Source organism: Tenrec ecaudatus, chromosome 13 (genome assembly GCF_050624435.1).
Source record: "Tenrec ecaudatus isolate mTenEca1 chromosome 13, mTenEca1.hap1, whole genome shotgun sequence".
Lineage (NCBI taxonomy): Eukaryota > Metazoa > Chordata > Mammalia > Afrosoricida > Tenrecidae > Tenrec > Tenrec ecaudatus.
Window position 1 is genome coordinate 22,653,945 of NC_134542.1, and position 24,234 is coordinate 22,678,178.

The 24,234-nt window shown below is 46.8% G+C and overlaps 1 protein-coding gene across 2 annotated transcripts in view; it reads right to left on the reverse strand.

The window, feature by feature from the left end:
* XRCC5 (X-ray repair cross complementing 5) overlaps positions 1-5,650 on the reverse strand; it is an 89,310-nt gene extending 83,660 nt beyond the window's left edge. The window contains exons 1-4 of one of the 2 annotated variants that reach the window (XM_075529342.1): positions 5,571-5,650; positions 3,584-3,697; positions 1,805-1,988; positions 832-880 (exon numbers count right to left, since the gene is read on the reverse strand). In XM_075529342.1, the coding sequence (XP_075385457.1) occupies positions 832-880; positions 1,805-1,988; positions 3,584-3,697; positions 5,571-5,591 (368 nt within the window). In that variant the 5' untranslated portion in view covers positions 5,592-5,650. Of the gene's footprint in view, positions 1-831; positions 881-1,804; positions 1,989-3,583; positions 3,698-4,946; positions 5,079-5,570 lie in introns of those variants that run through there. The other variant, XM_075529343.1, reaches the window with a different exon arrangement.
* Positions 5,651-24,234: the final 18,584 nt, after the last annotated feature.

Below are 24,234 nucleotides of genomic sequence, written 5' to 3' on the forward strand. Positions count from 1 at the left end.
CCCACACACCTTTTGCCCCAATAAAGTGTCCACATAAATAGCGCACCCACATATAACATGCATAGGAAACTAACACCTAAAGGGCTGGGTGGTTTGCAAATAAGATTTAACACATAGTTCGTGTAAAAATACAATAGATACCTGTAACAAACACTACTGCATTTAGACTTTTGCTGGTTGCTGTTCTGTTCTACTGAGCAAGTAACCAACCCTGCTGTACCTCCTACTTTTAGTATCTTGGGTGAAATTTCTGAGCACTATGGCAGAATGTCCACCCGGAGCTCTACCAACATGCCCTAAAGTCAGTCTCATAGCTCACTGCCCAAACACCTGGAGATGGTTCCACTCACGGAAGTCAAGGGGCCATTTTGCAGGGTAAGAAATGATCATGACTTAGGCTTGGGTGGTGGTGGTTTTGTTGTGTTTTAGCGAGAGCTTCCCTAACAGCAACGATGTTTCTGCATGTCCGTACAATGAAATGAGCGGTGCAGGAGGAGGCCGGCCAGTTATAGCACACTGAACTTCAACTAAATCTAGATCATGCCGCTGCTATTAAAAATAAAACCCTGGTAATTAGCTTACTTCAAATAGGAAAGGACTTGGAATAAGCCAAACATTTATTTCACCAAGAGAAATCTCCACCAACTATAGTCCTTTCTTTTACAAATTAAGCTTTTAAAGAAACAGGCTGAACTGAGCCATGGGGCTCTGTCAATTTGTTCCTTTAGCCACACAAACCTGCTGCTTGGCTAACCATGAATCAGGACACCGATTGCCTCACCCCTTCAGTGCCCGCAGAAAAGCCCGGGTCCCTTCAGTTAAAGCACTTACACAGTTTCTTGTTGAATCACGTCCATGCACACAACGAGGGCGTCCAGAACTCAGCTAGTTAAGGCAGAAAATGATAACACACAGCCCCTGTATTCCAAGGACAAGCAACATTTCCTCCCAGTGAAGTCCACAGGGCTGGACATCGTGGGCCCTGGACAATGTGATGACGCAAAGGGCTTGTCCAAGTGCCGGGGTCCCACACTTATTCCATTAGCACCTGTCAACATACGTGCATCTGATACCTACCAGGGGGCTTCAAAATGTTCATAGGGGAAAAGCATTAAAAGATAGTAAAATGTTCCCACAAACTGCTTGCAGCCACCTTGCAGAACTAAGAAACTCAATACATTCCATTCATTTAGCCAAATATTATCATTTCATTTTACAGTATCACGGACCAACTTTTGGGGGAGTATTAAGTATGAAATGAGCCACAAGGTAGCATCTGCAAGTCATTCCCAGCAAAACAGTGCCTCCAGGTGGTCAGAGATGGCACTACATAGTGGTCAGAGAAACGACTCCTTAAAATTAACCAATATGCGGAAGAAATCCGAAACCTCAAGAGTTTGTATATCAATTAAATTTTTGGCACAAAAGCATCCCCTCTCTAGAAATGAAGAATTCCAATGGTATAATCCCCTAAGAACATTTTCCTCTGCCTCTAAGCATTTCTAACCATCACTATAGTAAACATAATCAATGAGTAGATGCCCTAGTATTTTTCCCGTCTATGCCTCCTAGTTGATCAATATCCTGATCAGTAGTAAGCGAAAGTCCTAAAGACCAGACACTCACCTGGTTAATTTCACATCCAATCCCAACAGGCAACCCACCTGCACACCTTCAGAACCACAAACATCCCCTACTCAGAGCCAGGAATTTGAGAGAGCCTCCCCAAATTGGATTATGACCCACTCCTACCCCAGAACAAAAAGTGATTTCTTAAAAGTCTTCTCTGCCGGAAAAAGGATACTATCAGCATGCTGAGAACCTGTTTGGATTTGACTTTCGATGTCGTCCAGCAAATCAAAGTCTGGCAGCATCAGGTGTCTGTGCACTGTGATGTTCTGATACTGATCGTCACAGGCAAGGGCGTTCTTGGTGCCGTCGGTGCCAAAGAGCACGAGAGCAATCTCATCCTTGCTCTCAGCAAACACCTGCGGACAAGAGGACGAGACAGAGAATGATGTTCCATAGAACGGAAGCCTTCACGCACGCAATCTGAAGGGGGCAAGACAGCCAGGCCTTCCTATAATGGATCCCATAGAATATTGTCAAACCCAGCACACTGGCTGGCATGGACACAGACCTGAGGGGCAAGACCTTTTCAGTGAAGTCAGGTTCCATTCTTCACAGCACAAGCTAGGGTAGGGGTAGTAGAGTAGGGAGGGTAGTAACTGGTCTGGGTGACCAGCCAAATCAGATTCTAATTTTCAAGAAAATGCTAATGATGAATAATTAGGGGGGAAATTTGCCTATTTCAAATGACTATAACAAAGTTTAAATTTTCCAAGGGTAGTGAAGCTAGATTGCTTGCTAGGGCTCTTCTACCCCCAGTCGTGTCTGTACGCAGCTCAGGTGGTAGGGCTCTAAGGTGGTGATAGGTTAGTTTCGCCCTTCCACTGGGGGTACTGTGGGCCAACTCAAACAGCAACAGGGGACTTTCATGATCACCAAGAAATATCACCAGCACAGCACATTTCTTCCCTACAAGGAGAGGCGGTGACAGCAGAGTCAGAGGCACCAAGAACACAGAGCAGAGGGCTTCTTGGCCCACGGAATGAGAAGAGTTGTCTTGGCCTATCGTCACTCTTTAATTTCTCAACCTGCTATTTGACAGGTCCTAAGATTCTCTCCCATTTTATGCCTGGGAGAGGGAACCACTGCAGTGGCCAGTCTCCAGGATGACCACTATCTATCTGTTCCTCCTCTCCCTGTATGGCTCTTATAACCAGAGCAGTTTCCACTACCTCCCCCTTGATTTTGAGCGGACCAACAGCAGGCCAGGGCACTGTGTGAGACTTCTAAAGCTGGCTCACGGGAAGTCATTCAAACAACTCTCATAAAATGCTCACTCTTGGGACACATTCTCTCAGAACCAGTCACCCTACTGAGAATGTCAAACCACAAGGAGAGGCCACATGTAGGTGATCTCCAGTGGATGGCTCCAGCTGAGCTTACCCCTGACAAGAGGCATCGACTACCAGCCACGAGTGAGGCATCTTGGACATCCAGCCTGGTTGAATCTTCAGATGCCTCGAGTCCCAGCCACTGTCTAACTACACCTGTATGACAAGTCCAGGGAAAACTACCAGCCACCCGAGTCCAGCTGTCCCACAGAACTATTAGAAAGGATTCAAAAGACAAAGCTGTTATTTTAAGACATGAAGTGTTGGTGTGGTTTACTACAAGTAGAATAGGCACAATGTCGAAGGACTGCTCAGGGTAAGTAGCTAGGCACTTGGATTCAAACTCCATTCAACTGGCTCCAGAGATGGTACTTTCAAAGCTTACGTATATTGCAAGGTTGCTAATAATAACTGTAATACCCAGTGGATGTGTCAGAAGAGGGGAAGGGACAAACACCAGACTCTTAGTGACAGCTCTACATGTGTGAGATTATGTAAGAAAGCTCTCCAGGCACCCCAAAACACGGAGGCCGGTCCTGCTCAGCAGGCCAGAAGCTCGCTTTAGCAGGTGGAATGCAGGCCAAAGGCAGTAAAAGCATGCTCAACGCCAATCTGAAACTTACCTGTCGCTGCACAAACATGCTCATCACCTTCTTGGCTTGTTCAAATGGCGACTCCTCCCCAGGAAAGGAGTTACTCATGGCAAAGCCCACATCCATGCATAGCACAACAGCTGCCTAGAAATAATACCCCAGAGAGCACTTAAGAAAAATATTAGTAATGGGAATAGGACAAGACACAGAAGAGACATGTCCACTGCTTAGCTCACTCATAAACTTGGGACAGATGTCCAGGGAACACGTGATGTGTGTGTGGGTGTATATAAAGCACATATATGTGGTGTCCAAATTTTCCCTATGGAGAATTGTCCTATAGCCCCTATGCTTTCCAAAGATGAAACACGTTCTTTAAAAAACAAAACAACACCACTGTTTTGTCAGAAGAGATGCATGCTCCAGGTCGCTGCTGCCATTCCGACTTCAGCATTAACTCAGGGAGCAGATCTGAATCCCACCTGTGGACTAAATTCAAGCCCAGCCTAGTGGAGCCCAATAAGCGCTGACGCATTTAATTACATATTCTTCCAAGAATCTATTTTAAATCAGAAAACTCTAAGGAAAGACTAAAACTCATTTAGCAAGAGCAATTATCCCAAAAATGGATCAAAGGATTTAATGGTGTAGAACTTGTCTGGAAGCAGAAAAATGGACTCAATAAGACCTCCGGCTCCTCTCTGATAACCTTAAGAATCAAAACTAAAATACAAGGATACTAGGTAACACAGTAAGCTGTCATTTCTGTGAAGTAGTAGTACACGGTGGATGTATGATAGAGCCCTGATGGCATAAGGGGCTACAAACTGAGCTCCTAACCACTAGGTCAGTAGTTCTAAACTACCAGCTGCTTTAAGATAGGAAAATGAGGCTTTCTACTCCCCTAAAAGATTGGTAGTCTTGGAAAATCATAAGAGCAGTTCTACTCTGCCTCCCAGGGAGCTATGAGTTGGCACTGACTTGATGACTTAGGTTTTTGTTTGGAATGTGGCTTTCAGTCCACCTGCCACAACCAGCTGCGCCACTGAAGTGACCCACTTCCCAGCAGCTGAAACCAGAGGAACAGCAGGGAGGAACATTCTCGCCAATCTATAAACATTTTAATCACCATTTCCCACTGGGGAATTAAGAGTCACAATCAGTTGCTCAAATTCCAATCTTGATTAGCTGTATACTAGGCAATTAGTGTAAAGCTTTAGTCTACCTCACACTCCAGAAACTGGTTTAATGACGGATTGGCTCCTTAGAACCACACCTCGCCCTAGAAACCATTACAACTTTTTAAAAAGTCTGTGATTATTACTAAAGAACCTTGGAGGCGCTGCGTATGAGGCACTGGGACGCCAACCACAAGTCAGTGGTTCAAACTCACCAGCAGTTGAGGGAGAAAAGGGCTATCTGTTCCCGTCAAGATTTAAGTCGTTTCGGAAACCCAGACAAGGTTGCTGTGGAGCCGGAATCTACTGGACGGCAGTGGGTTCGGGGCTGTTTGTACTGTTATCACTTCTCTACGCCACGGGGGTAATAATAGTTCCTGCCTCGCGTGGTTGTTGGGAGGATTAAGTGGGGCAGGAATAGTTTGGATCTGGGGGGAGGACAACTCCGAGGCGGACCCTAGTATGAAGGCTAGTGTGTAGCTGCCATATGGCTCCCAGGAGGCCCTCTCTCCCTGTCGACAAGTGTAGGGTAGGTGCTTATCACTGTGATCAACCCCATTCTCCGAGGGTTGAAACGCCGGGCTCACGGGGACCAGAGCAGGGTTAGGCGAAGCAACAGCAGGAGAGCGCGGGAGCGGGGCCGGACGGGCGTGGGTGGAGCCTGCGCGAGGCGCCAGTTTGAGTCCCAGGAAGTCAAACCCGCCACCAAAGCACCCTTCGCTCCGTACGCTCGCGACCCAGCCCGCCACCGAAGCTCTCCCCTCCCCACGACTCCTTAGCATCGCCATGGGGACCCCACGACTCTTCTCTTCAATGGCCTAGAGGACAGTTCCCGCTACCTTATTCCAAGACCGCGCCATGGTACCGGTCCGCGGGCGTCTAGGACCGCCTCTTCCGGGGCGGAACCTGCTGCACCGCCTTCCGGTTGCGCCGGAAACAGTTCTTCGCTGGCTGCGCGCGCGGTCTGTGAGCATGCGCGGATGCGCTGCGCTCCACTACTCCTACGGACACACTTCTCTGTGCAATTAGGTTCACTAAGCCCTGAAGCCGGAGCGCTTGTGGAGATGTCTCTGAATCCAGGGAGTCCTCACAAGACTGTCCCAGTACAATACGTAAAAGGGAGGATAAGGAAAGACTTGGCAAAGGCAGCGGGCATAGAACCAAGTCCTAAGAACGGTAATCGTTTCCTAGGCAACAAAAGTGGGCGGGGCATTCTTTGCAGAGGGAATTCCTTCTGCAAGTACAGAAGCCAGCTGGGCTTGTACTGGGCAGGCCTAACGATCTAACAACACTGTCATTTGGAGGGCTTCTCCTTTGGAAGGCGATCCGTGGCGTTGATACGGAAGACCAGCCTAAGTCGATGTTCTAGAGACGGCCCCCTGGCAAAGGAAACGTGGCTTTCAAGAAACAAAGGAAACGTCCACCTGCAGCCTTGTCATTTTGAGGGTGGGGATTTGTAGAAACCGCTGTTTTCTCTATCAAAAGACCCGCAAGTTAACAGGTGACTGAAAAGGATCTGGCTTCACAAACCTTTGACCGAACTGGAAAAGTCAAATCCATGAAATGCTCTCGCTCTCTTCATCATTGGAACGGGGAGAAAGGAATGTTAAAGCTAGAGTCAGCTGCCCTCGAAGGCAAGCGGACCTCTGGGGTGTTAGAGCAGAAATGCCAGAAGTAGATCACTAAACCTTTCTTCCTCGAAAGCACCCCTAAGGGGCTTGCATATCCACCCTTTTAAGTAGCCAAATGGCGGCTAGCAGATGGTAGACAATTGAATGTAAAGGGAAGAGGAGGGGGAGAATCGTTAGTGAACTGTGTCTACTGGGAAGAGATCTGAGGCAGAGACCCCTGAGTCTCTGGGATGTGAGGGAAATAAATGCGACGGAAAGAGGAACTTGGCCTGTTGTTACATTGGTAGTTCCCAAGGTGTCAGTCCTACCAGAATACGGTGTTGTTTAGTTTCTTCCTGTTGGATACGGGCCGACCTGGTGACTTGCTTTTACCGGCAAAATGTGACCAATTTTGGGCCAGGGCCATTAGAATATCAGGCAGATTTAGCTTTTACACTATGGCTGCTTTCAGCCATGGTGAAGACCACCATCCTAGCCACAGGGCGGTGCCCCCTGAAGGATCACTGAGCTCTATAGTGTAGGCCTAGATGATAGGTAGCACTTGAGGCCATCTTGGGAGCCAACCTCAAGCGCCGTGGGAAGGTCTCAGCATTAGAGACATCGACCAGAGATAAATGGTTTCTCTAGTTTGGAACATTTCTGGAACATCTCTGAGCTTTGCTCAAATTGCAGAAGTGTGAGCCAGTGGTTGTTATATTAAGCTGCCAAGTGTTGGGAGAGTTTGTTATACAGTAAATAACAAACTCAAGTGTATTTTGGTGGGGTTCCATTTGTTTCCTTAAGTATTGCTGTCAGTGTATATTATACTTTTTGTAGTGATTGGAATAAAGGCAATTGGCAGAGTTTCTTCACTTTGAAATTGTTGTTTTGATTTCTGGAACGTGTCTGTGTTTACCATCACTCTGCGAGTAAACTACCTGGGTAGTGACTTCATAAATATTCTTTAAAAGAGAAATAAGGAGGTGACATGCTCTCCCAACAAGCTGTAATGCTGCTACAGGCAATTGGGAAAATGAGTTAAAATCCTTAATAAACTGGTGTATTAGGCTGACTTGGTTAGAGAAACAAGGCCAGTGACACTCATATGTATAGGAAGAAGCTTTATATAAAAAAGTAATTATACATCACGCAAACATCCCAGTCCAGTCCAGAAATCCAATACTAGTCCAGAAATCTAATACCAGTCCATAAATCCCTCTTCAGACTCATGCAGCCACATGCAATGATGCAGAATGCAGGAAGACCATCAGCTGATGGGTGAGAAGTCCTGTGGATACAATGGCAGTAGAAGCATCAAGGCTGGCACAGGTCACAGCATGGCTCCAGCAGCTCTCCAAGTGACTTGATAGCAGGAAGGTGAATGCAAAGAAAGAGGGAGACATTCCAAGCATCTTTATGAGAAGACCACACCCACAAGGAGGTATCCTCAGGCTGTGGCCTGATTGACAGGCTAGACTCTACCCCTTTGCTCTAGTTAGCAGGAGATTATGTAACTGCTACAGTTGCCTCTAGGCATTTTACCTGGAGAACAAGGTTTACTGACCCATGGAGGTGGAGCCCAGCCATGTCCCTTTGGGCATTTATTAGCTGCAATAAAGGCGCTTCATAACATTTGCAAAGCAGGGCAGAGGCCATGGTTCCAGAGAGGAATGCCTGTGCGAATGGCTAAGAAGAGTCTGAGAAGAGTCCCTCTGACCAGAGAACTGCTATTTCTGATCCTATGAAATTCCCTAATAAACCCCAGGACCAGGAGTATGGTCTGTGAGTGCTGTGTGGCCATCGACAGATGATGTCCAGTGCCATGGGAGGGAGGGTGATGTCAGAATCGGGTCAAAGGGCTGGAGAGGGAGGTCCGGCTGACACTTGCAACATAGGACTCTGCCCTGGGTGGATTCTCCTTCCCCCAGTGGCCCCGACCCTGCCGTTCATGTTGTTATTGTTTGGTGCCTTCTAGTCAGTTCCTCTGCTTGACCAACTGTGATGTTCTCCTGGGACGTGAGATATGTTATGCCATTCTTACAGGGTACAAATATGAAATGAAGGTTTATACTCCACATGGATGTAAAGAGTAATATTTTGCTGCCAGATTACAGTACAGTACTCCAGTAGTACATGATCCCATCAAGTGCCATTTAAAAGTCATATAAAATGTTTGTATCCATGAAAAAGTAATTAATTGAGTAAGAGAAATTTTTTTTATGTTGCCCACTAATTTTTTTTAAGAGATCATTTTACTGGGGGTGTATTTTCTAAATATTTACTTTCTATTTGAACACTTGGTATCAGCTCCTCTATTTTTCCTCCCCTCAGCTCCCATCCCTTGATGAACCCTTGATAAAGTATACATTATTGTTACTATTATTGTTAAGTATAAATTATTATTTTCATATTTAGCATTGACAGTGGTCTCCCTTCTCCCACAATGTGTCTAACACTGCAAATACTAAGCCCCAAACGGTCATTCTAAAGTGGTAGAATGACATCTTAATCTAATTACATGGGCAATTTAGAAATGTGTGTTACAGGAAGTCCTGGGGAACAGGGATCTGCTTTCCCTTGAACATGAACTCAGAAGATGGGTGTTTTACCTAATGGAAACAGACAAGTTTTCCTGAGAGCATAGTTATCCCCAGCCTAGGTTTATCATGACAGCAGTTCTGCTGAGTAATTGGAACATATACTCGTCCTTGATATTCACCAAAAAAATTAGGGAATTACCTTGGTGGAATAGGGGTTATCTGCATTAAACTGCTAACCACAGGTTCGGCAGTTTGAAACCACCTGCAGCAACAAGGGAGAAAAATGGGGCTTTCTACTCCTGTAAGGATTTACAGCCTTGGGAACCCACAGGGTTTACCTTGCTCTGTAGGGTCACTGTGAATCAGAAATGGCTCAGTGGCAGGGAGTTTGGTTTTTGGATGTGCTCAAGTCAAATGTGGTATTGAACTTCCACTTTTTCTCCAAAGTTCTCTGGGTGTTTGCTAAGAGTAAATATCTGATTGCCCACCAAAGGACAACTATTGTATGAGTCCTAAAAGGAGAAATAACAATTAAACAAATCTAAGAGACTAATTCCCAAACAAAAGTGTAGAAAGGCTACCTATTGGCCATAACCCATACATCAGCCTCCTTATGTACCCTTTATATGAAACACCTTGAAAGAGGAGACCTGATATTGACTGGGGTCACTCCTTCAAGAAGAGGGGAACGGGCGAAGACCATCCAGTCAATGCTGTACACATGGAGACAAGGCAGTGACCAGTCCAACAGGCCCTCCCCAAAAATGGGAAGAGAATTTTACTGGAAAATCTAATTAGGACCAGGGGAGAGAAGCATCTGCATTTCAGTGGAGGTGTTTATATTTCTGTTGGTGGGTATGGTAGGGTATGGGTCAATGGGGAGGAGCAACCTCACATCGGGAAAGGGTGCTAAACAATGATTGTTGAGAACCTAAGGGGAGAATAGACCCGATCTTATGTTCCTGGGTAGACCCTAGGAATATGTTACTACCCAACCCTCAGTGAACCACGCCCTGGCCTAGAATGACACTAGCCTGACAAGCAACATAGCATCCCTCAAAGGCCACACCAGAAGGATTTGGGACTGAAATACTCTGATGGGAGAGGAAGCAAAGGGTGACCACTCCAAGACTGTGGAAATGGCGGTCATTGGACCTTAGGTGGGACCCCTGGCTTAGTGGGAGTCCAATGAGAGGGGCTAGAACCACCATGTATTTAGTACCTCAATTCTCCCCTCACATTAACATGACAGGTTTTGATTTAATAGGCAAGGATCTGTACTTGTAGGAAATGATACAGGACATTTTCCCCTAACATAAACACCTCTGCTATCCTTAGTGTAAACAGAGCTCAAACAACCAAGAAATCAATCTGTACAAAGCACCAACTCATGGACTGCAGCTCACAGTTGGACTACACTCATATGAACTCCTAATATCAACTGGATCTTAACTCCTAAGTCATTGCACAATTATTGATGTTATCAGTGCAACCACCTTATGCCCCAGGGGATGATTGATAATGCTTTCCTCTTTGTCTCTTTTTTTTTGTTATACTATAACTGCCAAAGTAAACCAGAGTCGTTCATAACTCGTGGACAAGCAGGTGGATTCTAGGCTTTCATTTAATTCTAGCCCTAAGCCAAGAATAGTAAGTTCTTATAACACCGTTGCTCAACACTAGCTTTTATGAAGAGATCACTGAAGATAAGGGTGCTACAGGAAAATGTGGGGGGAAAAAGGTGGTGTCCAGCTATCAATTGAAATCGTGTCTGGGGTCTTAACGGCTTGTATTTAAACAAGCAGCCATTTTAAATGAGGCATCAACTACGTCCACATCGCAAAAGCACACCAGTCTGTGTGATCCAAAGATGACAATAACTCTGTTACTCTGGATTGACAAGAGAAACAAATCCAGAGAGACACTCATATGTGTATCAGAAAGAGCTTTATATAAAGAGTAATTGTACATTAAGTAAACATCCCAGCTCCGTCCAGATCAAGTCTGTAGGTTTGATATTAGCCCATATGTCCAGTACCACTCTACAAAGTCCTCTTCAAAATGAAACACATGCAATGATGCCCAATGCAGAGGGATCACAGGACAGTGGGTGGGAAGTGTTGTGGATCCAGTGGCAGTGTAGTCATCTCAGCGCTGGCAGGGGTCTCCATGTGGCTCCTCCAGCTCAGGACGCTAGCTTAGCTCTATGTGTCTTCTCAGGAGCAATGTCTCCCAGGTAGTGAGGCTGTGTCCCACCTCCAGTGAATTATTGATCTGTTTACTGCCTCCAAATGAGGTCAGCAATCTACGACCTGATTGACAGGCTAGACTCCACCCTTTCACTCTTAATCTCTCAAATTGACAACGGATTATGTAACTACTACAATAACAAAATTCAAATATGATGAAGGAAAAAGTATCAGAGCTTAAATTGTGAATACTCAATTCGTAGAAGGCAACGGAGGATGGTAGAAACCCAAAATCCATCTGCAGAGGAACTAGTCAGATTGAGCCTTTCTCAGATCCCCTCTAGTCACAGGCAAGGTTCTCGACAGCTTTACTGCCAGACAGAGATTATTGTAAACTTGATTATGGTGGGTTGAACCATGGTATAATATGATACTTGGTGAGTTGACATCCATCTTGACCCAACCTGAATTTGCTCTATGCTCAAGTATGTTTCGCTTGTTCTATGACAGAATATTGATGATGGTCTTTTCTTTTTTAAAGTTTATTTTTATCTTTATATTATGTTATTATTTTCTTATTGCCATTTTGTTTTGTTTTTTCATGGTTTATGTTGGGTTTCCCAGTTTGTGAACCACAGAAGGAGTGGATGGGTGCACAGAGACAATAACTACTGCACCGGTTTCTTGGAGATGTGGGGTGGCTGTGGAGAGGGTGAGGGGAATTGGGGAGCTAACAATGAATGCAAGCATGGGGAGGGAGCATTAGAACTGATTGTGATGGAGAATATACAAGTCTTCTTAAGAGTAATTTGATAACAGAAGTGTATGATATGTGAATACTATAGCAAGAAAACTCCCCCTCCCGCCCCAAAAAAGAGAAAGAAACCAAACGCGACCACAGGTTACCATGGGTGAAAGAGGAAGAGTTTTTCCTTTGGGGACATTGGGTTCGTATTAATGGTAGTGGAATAATTTGGAAAAGGATATCAATAGTAGCTGTGCAAAACAAAGAGTATAATCAATGGCGATGAATTTATATATGTGGAACATTTTGAACTGGGAAAAATTTTTCTTTTGATTGTCTTCATTCCATTTGATTCAGGATACATGCCTCGAGACTTTGTACCGTGTTTCCCCGAAAGTAAGACATGCCCCGAAAATAATACCTACTTACAGTTTTGCCTCTTGCTGAAATGTAAGTCATCCCCCTGCAAAGAAGACCTCCCCGAACACAAGACCCCCGAAGCTACAGTTACTCTGGACTCTGGACCGTAGCAGTGGGAGACACCGTGAAGCTACCTCTTGGCTGCAGCACAGCCAGAGCAGACAGGAAGTGCGAGATCTCTTTTAATAAAACAATAAATGTGCACCGTATTCTTCTTCATGGAAAAATAAGATCTCCCCTGAAAATAAGACCTAGCACATCTTTGGGAGCAAAAATTAATATAAGACACTGTCTAATTTTCGGGGAAACATGGTAACATATCGGAGCCCTTTAGAAACAAATTTCATTTTCAAACCTATTTGTTCCACTAGATTATGTGCCCAACAAGGAGGAGGGGTCAACTTCAGGAGGACCCCTAAGTCCAGTTTCACTCTCCACTGCCCCGTGTTCCAATTGCTCCTGACCTTGTCCTGGTTTGGACCTTGACCAAGAATTTCCCCCTGTGCAGAAAAGTGGGACAAGTGTCGTTACAGCATTGAAAAAAAAATGCTAAAGTACCTGTGTGATTTGTGAAGACAGCCTCCTGAAACAGCACCGCCGTAAATCAGGGGTACAGAAAAAGTGTCAGGACATTAGGGCACTGGGTACATATCACATTAGCACAATCACACACGTAGGGGACAGTCACCACCCCCCTCTTGTCCTGTAGACGCCAGCTTTCACAGGGACTTTGGAGAGCCTCAAAGGACGACTGAGCAAGGAACGTCAGATTGTGTTTTTATTTTCTTTGTCTTCATGGCCATTCTTCACATCTCCATAAAAACACCAGGGACCATCAAAATTAGCTTTTAAAAAATGCTGGAGAGATCTACTTCTTGTCAAATTAATAAGAGCTTAAAACAAATCAAATTCCTCAAGGGCCAAGTCCAGTACCACACATCTGGGTGTGGACTTGTGGAGGAGCCTGCTGGTATGAGACACAGCAGTTGCTATGACAGCTGATTTCTGAAGCACCAGCTGGACGCCAGCCCCTGGGAGGCCTGGGAAGACAAAGAGTCTCACAGCGCAGGAGAAATCCTACAAAACAGTTGTTCTCAACCTGTGGGTCGTGACCCCTTTGACAGTCAAACGTCCCTTTCACTGGAGTCACCTAATACATCCTGCATTGCAGACATTTACATTATGATTCATTACAGCAGCCAAATTACAGTTAAGAAGTAGCAAGGAATATAATTTTATGGTCACCACAACATGAGGAACCGTATTAAAGGGTCACGGCCTTAGAAGGTGGAGAACCACTGCTGTAGAAGCTTCATTTTAAGAAACGTCAGGTGAGGTTTGGAGTAAAGCTGCCCCAAACAACACAAGACTAAATCAGACTTCTTTGTGAAGAGCTAGACTGCTAACCACGAGGTCAGCAGTTCAAACCCCTCAACCACTCCTTGGGAGAAAGAAGAGGCTCTCCGCTCCCATAAAGATTTGCAGTCTCAACAAAAACAAAGGAAAGCCTATAAACATTTCCAGGTCTGTTTGTTGACCTTTAGGGGTATTTTCCAGTACAATCTGATGGGTGCCACACCCTGGCCCCAAAGTCTAATTTTGGTATTTCCCGGGGACTTCATTGCTTTGCTCCCCTTGCTGCATTGTTGCAAACCCTTAACATTTCTCCCTGCTGTGGTGGCGTTGGATGGGGCACATTTCCAAACTATGCCTCCAGTGTTGTCTCTCATAGAGATATGGGTCAGTGAGGGACGTGGTGGGGCCGGCCCTATCGTCCTCTCTGTGCATTGGCTGCTCTGAGCAGGAATATCATCATTGGGGCTTGGTGAGGCAGGATTTGTTCCAATCTCTCTCCTTTCCTCTTCATTTGCTCTTGTGTGCTCTGATCAATCTGTAGCTTCAGTGCTGTCCTCTGAAGTGCCTTCTTCTGGGAGAGGAGGGGCAATGTCCACATATCCCGTCTATTTTTTCCATTGTTTTTTTCTTGCTGTTGTTTGGTATTTTGGGTTTTTGTTTTGTTTTGTTCTGCCTTGTTTTTGTGCTTATTGTTGTCTCTGCATGTCTATCTAAATAAGAAAGGTGGGATAAACAATCTGGAGAAGAAAACAATGGTTTTAGGGGTAGAGGGATATGGAAGGGAGGCAGGGGAAAGGAAGTGGGTCTTAACAAACCCAAGGATAAGGGAACAACAAGTGATGTAAAATCAATGGCAAGGAGGCCTGTTGGGGTTTGATCAAGGGCAATGTACCTGGAAGGAATTACTGAAACCCGAATGAAGGCTGAACATCATAGTTGGACAAGAGGAAAGTAAAAGGAAATAGAGGAAATATTTAGGAGGCAAAGGGCATTTATGAAGGTCTAAATGCAGGCATGTACATATGTAAATATATATATATGACAATGGGGAAATAGATCTATGTCCACACATTTATAGGTTTAGTATTAAGGTAGCAGATGGACATTGGGCCTCTTCTCAAATCAAGTACTCCCTCAATATAAAAACACTTTGTTCTATTAACATGGCATTCCGTGATGCTCGCCTTCCTGAAACGTCACTGAAAACAAAGTGGGTGCATAAAGAAATGTGGTGAAGAAAGCTGATGGTACCCTACTATCAAAAGATATAGCATCTCGGGTCTTAAAGGGTTGAGGATAAACAAGCAACCATCTAGCTAAGAAGCAGTAAAGCCAACATGGGAGAAGCACACCAGACTGTGTGATCACAATGTGTCGATAGGAACACGTAACAGGCTTCAAAAAGCCCAGAACAAAAAATCATATCATTTTGAATGACAGGGAGAACGGAGTGGACACCCAATGCCCATCTGTAGGCAACTGGACACCCCCTTACTGAAGGGACGCAAGGAGGAGACGAGCCAGTCAGGGTACAGTGCAGCAATGATGAAACATACAACTTTCCTCTAGTTCTTTAATGCTTCCTCCGCCCACCCCACCACCGCCCCACTATCATGACCCCAATTCTATCTTACAAATCTGTCTAGACCAGAGCATGCACACGGGTACAGACGAGAGCTGAAACACAGGGAATTCAGGACAGATAAATCCCTCAGGGCCAATATTGAGAATAACCATACCAGGAGGGGAAGAGGAAGCTGGGGGAAGATAGGGGGAACTGATCACAATGATCTACCTATAGCCCCCTCCCAAATGGATGGACAACAGAAAAGTGGGTGAAGGGATATATTGGCTGGTTTAAGACGTGAAAAAATAATAATTTATAAATTATCAAAAGTTCATGAGGGAGGAAGGGTGTGAAGGAAGGGAAAAATGAGGAGCTGATACCAAGGGCTCAGGTAGAAAGAAAATGTTTTGAACATAATGATGGCAACAACTGTACAATGTGCTTGACACAATGTATGTATGTGTGTATTGTGATGAGAGCTATATGTGCCCCAATAAAATGATTAAAAAAAAAGATTTGTAGTCTCCCCATCCCAGAGCACCCAGCCTTGAGGGCAATACACTGGCAGGGAGCAGCAAACTAACAGAGAGGATGATGGGGCTTCGGCTGTGCCCAAGCTGAGCTGTGCTGACCCCCTCCTCAGAAGAAGGTAATACAGAGGACATCACTGAAGATATAGCTGGGGAGTGAGGCAGGTCTGTCAAGACCACATGGAATGAACTAAGGGTGGGGGTGAGAGGGGGAGAGAGAGCGAGAGCGAGAGCGAGAGCGAGAGAGAGAGAAAGAGAGAGAGAGAGAGAGAGAGAAAGTGGGTGGACCACATCATGGACGACCAAGCCCCAGGGGACAGCATCCCTGTTCAGAGCAGCCAATGCACAGGGAGGACCATAGGGCTGGACCCACTATGAGACATGATGTCCCCTCACTGAACCCTAGCACTACAGGGGACAGCACTGGAGACATGGTGTGGAGAGTGTGTGTGATCTGCCCCACTCACAGTGGGGCAAAACATGAAGGAAGTGCAACAGGGCAGTAAGGGGATCAAAGTAAACAAGTCCCTGAGGAATCCTCAAAATAGACTTCTGACTCACCCCACAGGGCTTGGCACCTCATCAGATAGATTGGAAAATATACATACAGGTTAACACACACCCGGAGCTATCTCTTGGTTTTTTTCTTTTTTGTTTGTTTTTCTTTTTCTTTTGCCCTATGTCTAGTTAAATAATATGGGCAGGTGTCAGGGCAAGGCAGCCCCTAACACATCATTACGGGTCCAAGCTGCTTGGGCTGTCTCAACAACTCCCTCCCAACTACCACTAGGAAAACCCTGGGGGCTCCTGTTATGCAACTGCCTTCTCTTGTCCTTTTGGCCTTTCCAAAACAAACCAGACTTGAAACTGCATGACATGACCAAGTTTAATTGTGAAATACACCAACTTCTTCTTAGCTGGTATGGGTGTATAGATTACTGTCGAAGATTACAGTCAAAATCAATCAATCAAGCCACAGAAACTATTTAGAGTTCTAAATATATAAAAACCCCATAGTGAGGCAAAGGCCTTGGAATGTTAGATTACTCTTCAGATAGAGTTGCACCTCGGTCCTTGGCTCTGCACAAGAAAGAATTCATGCTGCAGCCTGGTTCGTGATCCAAGTGAGTTTTATGAGAGTTAGAAGTTTCAGGTTTACACGGCACCCATAGGACTCCTCCCGATCATGCAGCCTGGCGGAAGCTGCTCAGCTTCATGCAGACAAAGTCTCTCTGTTGAGTCTGGGCTCCTGCCTTTTCAAGGATTCCACGGGGAGGTGTGGTGCATGACCCCTGAACAACCACATTGGCTTTATTGAATTCACCTGGCCTAGATGGGCCAAACCAGGTTTAGCGCCCACCCATGCCTACCGGTGGGAACCCGGAACCTCTGAGCATGTGCAGTACGCCACTCCTTTGTTTCCGGTGCCTTGGCTCTCTGGGCATGCGTTAATGGACATCTTTTAGCCCTTTGCTGCTAGTCTGCCTAACATTCCCCCGAAGAGATATGGACCCAAATCTTTGGGGTACTGGACGATGACATCTCTGGCTACTTTCTGCTGTCAAAGGGGGCGAAGTGGGGTTTTTGGTCCATACCCTTCCTACGCTGTTAGCAGGGGCTTTCCATTTAGAGCCCAGGATAGATAAGTTCGAGGTGGGTTTAGGAGATGGTGGTCCTGGAGCTGGCACACTTGACCTGAGAACTGGAAAAACAAACAGACAACAGGTGAACAGTTTACATGAGACAAGGGTAAGATTGTAAGGTGGCAGTGCCCTTGAAGTTAGGTTGGTGTCACAGGAAATCAATAGAAAACTTGGGACTAACAGTGATAAGAGTTTGGTCACTGTAAACACAAAGACGGAGTAAAGGCAATCATTGGCCTAAAAGCTGTGAGGGGTCTGAGGTAGAATGATCTGTGTAGCCCTCATCGGCCCTGGGGTGGAGATGAAATATCATCTTAAGACCGTCCAGGGGCTCACAGGAGTATTCGTCTGCAGTCTCTGCCTTGGAGGGGTCAGATGGTGATGGTGTCCCGGGTTTCACTCTTATATGGTGGATCCAAGCACTTTGCCTGGAACCTTGACAGCAGTTGGCGTAGAGAGAATTACTGGCAAAGGTCCCTTCCAAACTGGCTCGAGTTGGGAATTAGGGGACCTGTTCTTCCTTGTTTTTATAAGAACAAGATCTCCTGACTGGCACAAGGGTGATAACCTTTCCTCCCCTTGGGTCTGACTGAGGCCAAACTGAGGAAATGCCTCATGACACTGGGCTACTTGGGTGCCATATTGCTGTACTAAGGCTACCTCGGAGTCTATAGCTGGCTGTGTGATAAGAAACGGCCGCCCATATAAAACTTTATAGGGGCTCAAACACGTAGATTGCTTTGGGGGCAATCCTAAGACGTAGCAGAGCTGTGGGTAGTGCATCTTTCCAGCTCCTCTGAGTTTCTTGTGTCAGCTTTCTGAGGGTTAACTTCAGGTGTTAATTAATTCTCTCTACCTGCCCTGAAGACTGAGGCCCTCTGGCAGAGTGGAGACGATAAGATATCCCCAAGTGTTGGGAGAATGCTTGAGTGATTTGGGGGATAAAAGCAGGTCCATTATCACTCTGCATTGATTTGGGAAGCCCAAATTGAAGAATTATTTCCTGAAGTAGTTTTTTAGCCATTTCATGAGCCTTTTCTTTTCAGTGTGAGTGGAATATGCTTCAATCCACCCAGTGAAAGTGTCTATAAACACCAGAAGATACTTAAATCCCTGGACAGCAGGAACCTGGGTAAAGTATATCTGCCAGTCTTCCCCAGGGTAGGATCCCTTGCGCTGAACAAGTTGAGCAGGGTGACTTCTGAGTGCTCCTTGGGGACTGTTGGTCTCACAGGTGAGACAGTGGGAAGTTACTGACCTGATGGTTGAAGTTAAGTTGGCCCCACAGAACTGCTGAGTGAGCAGGGTCAAGGAGGGTTTATGGCTAAGGTGGGTGGCATCATGGAAGGCTTTCACGACTTTCCCCTGGAGACTCTGTGGCAAGAGGAGCTTGTTATCTTTCTCCCACCATCCATCAGGTCGAAGGCAGAATTCCTACATCTTCGCTTGTTCTACTTCTTTTGGCATGTAGTCTGGAAAAGGGACCTGGTTTGGAGGAATTATGGCATTTACGGAAGCTGAGGGGCTGGTGCCAGAGGCTGCCTGTCTGGCAGCCTGATCAGCAGCACGGTTGCCCACAGCGACTTCTGAGTCCCCCTTCTGGTGCCCTGGGCAGTGCACTACTGCCACTTCAGCTGGTTTTTGGACAGCTGCTAAGAGTGCCTTGATTTGGCTCCCAAACTCAATGGGGCTTCCCTGAGTGCTGAGGTATCCTTATTCCTGCCAGATAGAAGAATGGGATGGAGAACCAGAAACCCATATTTGGAGTTAGTAAAAGAAGTTATTTTTTCCCCCTCTGCTAATTCAGGGTCCCAGGTTAAGGCTGTGCGTTCAGCCAGTTGGGCTGAAGTTCCTGGGAGCAGGGGATTGGCTTCAATGGCTTGGTCGAGGGAGACAATGGCATAACCCGCCCTACGCACTCCCTCAATCACAAAGCTGCTCCCATCTGAGAACCACACACAATCTACAACCGCCACCACTTGGTCTTTGAGGTCTGCTCGTGGCAGGTTATTAGTGGACAGCAGCTCAAACAGGAATGGAAGGGTATTGTATTTCCCCTGGATGGGAGCAATGTGGCTGGATTCAGAGTGCTACAAGTCTGGATAGTGACATCAAGTTTTCAATAAGAAGCACCTGGTACTTTAATAGGCTGCTATCAGAAAGCCAGTTCTAGCCTTTCGCTTGTAGCACTTCGGAGATCCTATGATTAGTTAGAACCTCTATATTTCCTCCCATAGTGATCTTTACTGCCTCGTGGACCAAGAGGGCCACAGCAGCTATTGCTCGCAGGCACGGTGGCCAGCCTGCAGAGGTAGGATATAACCGCTTTGATAACTAGGCCGCTGGCTGAGGCTGAGGTCCTAGCTGCTGAACCAGCACCCCAAGAGCCACCCCTTTTCTCTCATGAGCATATAAGAAAGCCTCTTTGCAGGGTCTGGGAGACCCAGCGCTGGAGCGTGGAGCAGAAGAATCTTAAGCTGGTTACTGCTGCCCTCTGCTCTGTGCCCCACAGGAGGGGCTCGAGATCACCCCTCCCTTTCAGGCTCTCATAGAGGGGCTTGGCTAGGAGTCCGGAGTTAGGAGTCCAGATTCTACAAAGCTCTGTGAGGCCCAGAAACGCCGCAGTTGCTTCCACGTTTCAGGCTCAGGTAGCTCCACTATTGCCCTTACTCATTCGGAGGAGAGCCCTTTCTTTCCTTTTGATAAAACCAGTCCCAGGTAGGTTACCTCCTGTTGCACTAGCTGGGCCTTGGCCCTGGGGACTTTGTAACCTCTTTCTGCCAAGAAGTTCAGAGCTTGCACTGTATGGGCAATGGACTGTTCCTGAATGGCCGAGCACATGAGAAAGTCGTCTACACATTGTAGGACCGTGCCCCCCTCCAGAGTAAGGCCAGCTCGGTCCTGGCTTAGGGCTTGTCAAAACAAATGAGTACTATCTCTGAACCCCATTGGTAAGACGGTCCAACTGAGTTGCTGTGAATGCTCTTGGTCTAACTTCCATTCAAAGGCAAAAAGGAACTGGCACTGCTTATCAACGGAATGCAGAAAAAGGCATCCTTCAAGTTTGGAACACTGTAGCACTGTGGGGAGCTAGGGATTTCCCCTGAGAGGGTATAGGGGTTTGGCACTACTGGGTGCAGTGGGGTTACTGCTTTATTTATTACCCTAAGGACTTGGACGAGCCGATAAGACCCATCTTTCTTCTTAACTAGTAATATTGGGGTGTCACAGTGGGAGTTAACAGGGACCAAAAGCCCATGTTGGAGGAACTTACTAAAAAGGGGTTGTAACCCTTTAATGGCTTCAGCTTTCAAGGGATACTGTCGCTGATGGGGAAACTGGGTAGGATCTTTGAGGAAAATCTTTAAAGGTTAGCATACTTAGCTTTGCCGGGGACTTTTGTGTCCCAGACCTCAGGAGTTAGGGCCTGTTCCCACGGTCCCTGTGGGGGAATCTGAGGCTCCTGCACTGTGAGGAACAACTGGAAAGCTGTAGAGGGACGAGGATGAGGCCCGATGACTACGCAGGTGTGCAGCTTGGACAGTAAGCCTCGTCCTAGGAGAGGAGCTGGACATTCAGGGATCACTAGGAAGCTATGCAAAAAATAGAAGTTATCCCAAAGACATGTGAGAGGTTCAGTAAAATGTTTAACGGCAGGTTTTCTTGACACACCCCGGTTGGAGCAGGTGCAGGGTGCCAGGGGTCCAGGGAAGGAAATAAGGACAGAGAAGGTGGCCCCAGTATCCAAAAGGAAGTTCACTGACCTTCCTGCCACGTCGATGCTCACCCTAGGTTCCAGACCAGTAAGAGTTATCTTTTGCTGCTGGGCTGTCCAGACAGGGCGCCTTCAATCCTCCTCCTGCATTACCAGCTGCACCTTGGCCTGAGAGTTCCTCCACTCCAGGTTTTGGGCCTTAGGACAGAGGATAGCCCAGTAGCCAGTCTTCTTGCTATGGATGCATGGTGTCTGAGGAGGCTTGTTCTGGTTAGGGCAATTCCTAGCCCAATGACCCGGTCGCTGGCAAATGTAGCACTTGGTACCTGGTTCAAAGGTCTGGATAACCTGGGAGACATTCGACGGGCGTCTGTTATTGAGTGCAGCCAATACCTGGGCATGCCTAATGTCCTTCCTTTCCTCCTTCTCCCGGGCTCGAGCCTCCCCTTCCTGCTCCCTATTGTAAAAGGCCGAATTAGCACAAGCAACCATCTCCTCTGGGCAGCTCCTTCAGGCTTTCACACTAGTTTTTGGAGCTTCTTGCGAATGTCCTGGGTGGACTATGTGAGAAACTTGTCCCTGCGCAAGACTTGCCCCTCATAGGATTCTCTATCTACACAGTATCATTCCTTAGGGCTTCCTTTAGCCGCTCTAAAAAGCCTACAGGAGACTCAGTAGGTCCCTGGTGAATCATTGTCACCTTGGAATAATTAATGGCCTTTTGCCTACCTGCCTTTAGTCCACTTGTGATGCACACCAGAAATGTTCCCGTGCCCACTTGTCCTGAGGCTCACGATGATTCCAAGCAGGGTCTGTTTCCTCTACAGGGTACTTTTCATTCATCACATGTAACTCCCCTGCAAACTTCCTAACACCTTTGAGCACTCGCTGTTTCTCAAAGTCTGTCATGGTCTGTCCCAGTATGACCATTGCATTTTCCCAGGTTAAGTCATAGGCTAGGGGGAGGTGCTGGAAGTGTTCTATGTACTGTTCGGGTTTGTTAGAGTAACTGCCCAGGTCACTTTTAATTTGCTTGAGTTCAATTAGAGTAAAAGGCTTGCAAATTGCCTGGGGACCAAGTTCCCTTGCTGCCTCTGCTACAGGTAGAATATTTTTGGCTATTTTAGGGTTGGGGTAATAGTTGCCCTCTAGTTCTAGGGTCCATTAGGGGGTCCTGGGTGCACTGAGAATAAAGATTTTGTTTTTTTAAAGGAAGAATGTTTTAACCTATGGCATCTCACCACTTTTCCATAGTTCCACAAAAAATGTTCTAGCTGTTGTAAGGTTGGAAGGGAAAGTGTACTATTAGCTGGCCACAATTCCCCTTTTAAAAAACATACTGTGGCCAAATAGAATTGCAAAGCGTAATCTGCTTTTGTTTGTCCAACTTTTTCCGGATCAAATCTTTTCCAATTGAACAGGATACATCCAAGGGGGCAATTCCTGGGTATTGAGCTGCTAAGTCCCAGCTACAAAACACAAAACAAGGAAGCCTATTGAGAGCTTGATGCCTCAAGGTCAATAACCGCAGATTCAGTTCTCACCTCTGGGGTGCCATGAATCTGAGGCTGCAGGCAGGTGCCCCACCCAAGGGAAGGGTTGAAAACCAGTTTCTGCAGCTGACATTTTGGTCTGACCGTTTTCCAGACCACAAGCAAGGAGGTCCACTGTGTGGTGTGGCCCATGGCCTTCAAAGACGCCTGCTGGCAGGAGCAGACTCTGAAATCTCTGAAGGGAAGGGACATCTATCCGACAGCTTGGGGAACCTTTAAAGAATCGGAATTTCTGGCTGAAACATCCTGGCGGCGGAGCTGTATTAAGAGCTGTCCCAGAAAGTGCTGGAGGCAGCATCACTGGAAGGCGAAAGTTAAGTTACTCTGGCTCAGCTTCCGTATGCCTTTGTCCTAGGCCTGGGCAATGGAAGGCCAACTGGTATCAAGGAGCAAACTCACACCTGTAGAACACTAAAACAGCGTGTGTGAAAAACCAGGAGAAAGCTAAAGGGAATGGAGGGGAAAAGGGAAACATTTGGCTCCCGGGACTAGAGCGGGGGGGGGGGGGGGGGCGGGGGGGGGCTAGCTACCTAGGCACCACCCCTTCACATGCTTGGAGCGGTGGGCGCCATCTTGTCAGGGTGATGTGCTCCCTTGCCCCGTAGCCAAAATGGTGGACACCAGGTGGCGCCATGCTGCCAGGATGCGGTGTCTCACATGGTCCGAAAAATGGTGTCGGCAGCTTGTGGCCTAGAGGAAAACCAGCATGGGGACAGCCACCAGGGCCAGAGCACAAAACAGGCAACTGAGATGCAAGAGGTTTGGAGGATGGCAATTCTCCGAATGTGCAGACCAAAGAGTCCCATTTGCCTCCCAGGAATCCAGCCTGGGAAGGCATGCAAGCTCCCGGGAGGGCAAACACAGAGAGGCAATGTAAAATTCCGAACACCAGCAAGAATAAGAAAGAAGACAGACACAAAAGGATGGGGCTGCGACAATACATTGAGTGTCCGCATGAGTCGCTTCGGGGAGCTTTGTTTGCCGGAGAAGTTCAGTCTGGCTTCATTGCCAGCTACGCGCTGTCTTCCAAGGGTGGTGAGGTGAAATGTGTCGAGAAGGTGCCCAAAACCAGTGAGATGAGGATGGGACGGACCTGGCTTTACCTTATAGATCCGAGTCACAGAACAACTTATGTTAGTTAGATTTCTCTGGAGATAGAGTTATACCTCGGTCCTTGGCTCCTCGTGAGACAGAATTCACGCTGAAGCCTGGTTCATGATCCAAGTGAGTTTTATGAGAGTTAGAAGAACTTTCAGTTTTACACGGCCCCCATAGGACTCCTCCCAAACATGCAGCCTGGTGGAAGCTGCTCAGCATCACGCAAAGTCTCTCTGCCGATTCTGGGCTCCTGCCTTTTCAAGGATTCCATAGGGAGTTATGGTGGACGACCCATTGGCTGAATTGAATTCACCTGCCCTAGGTGTGCCAGGTTTAGCACCCACCCATGCTTCTGAGCTCTTGTGGGTGGGATTTGGATCAAGCTCTTTCCTCTATTCTCCCGCCAGGAAGCTTTTGCTAATTGCAACCCTTCACTGTTGAACTTTGAGCAACATGGACTTGACCAATGAGTTCCCTTTCTATAGCTGGGACAGAGTTCAGGTTCTTTTAAACCGGAATTAGGTGGCCCTGGCCCAT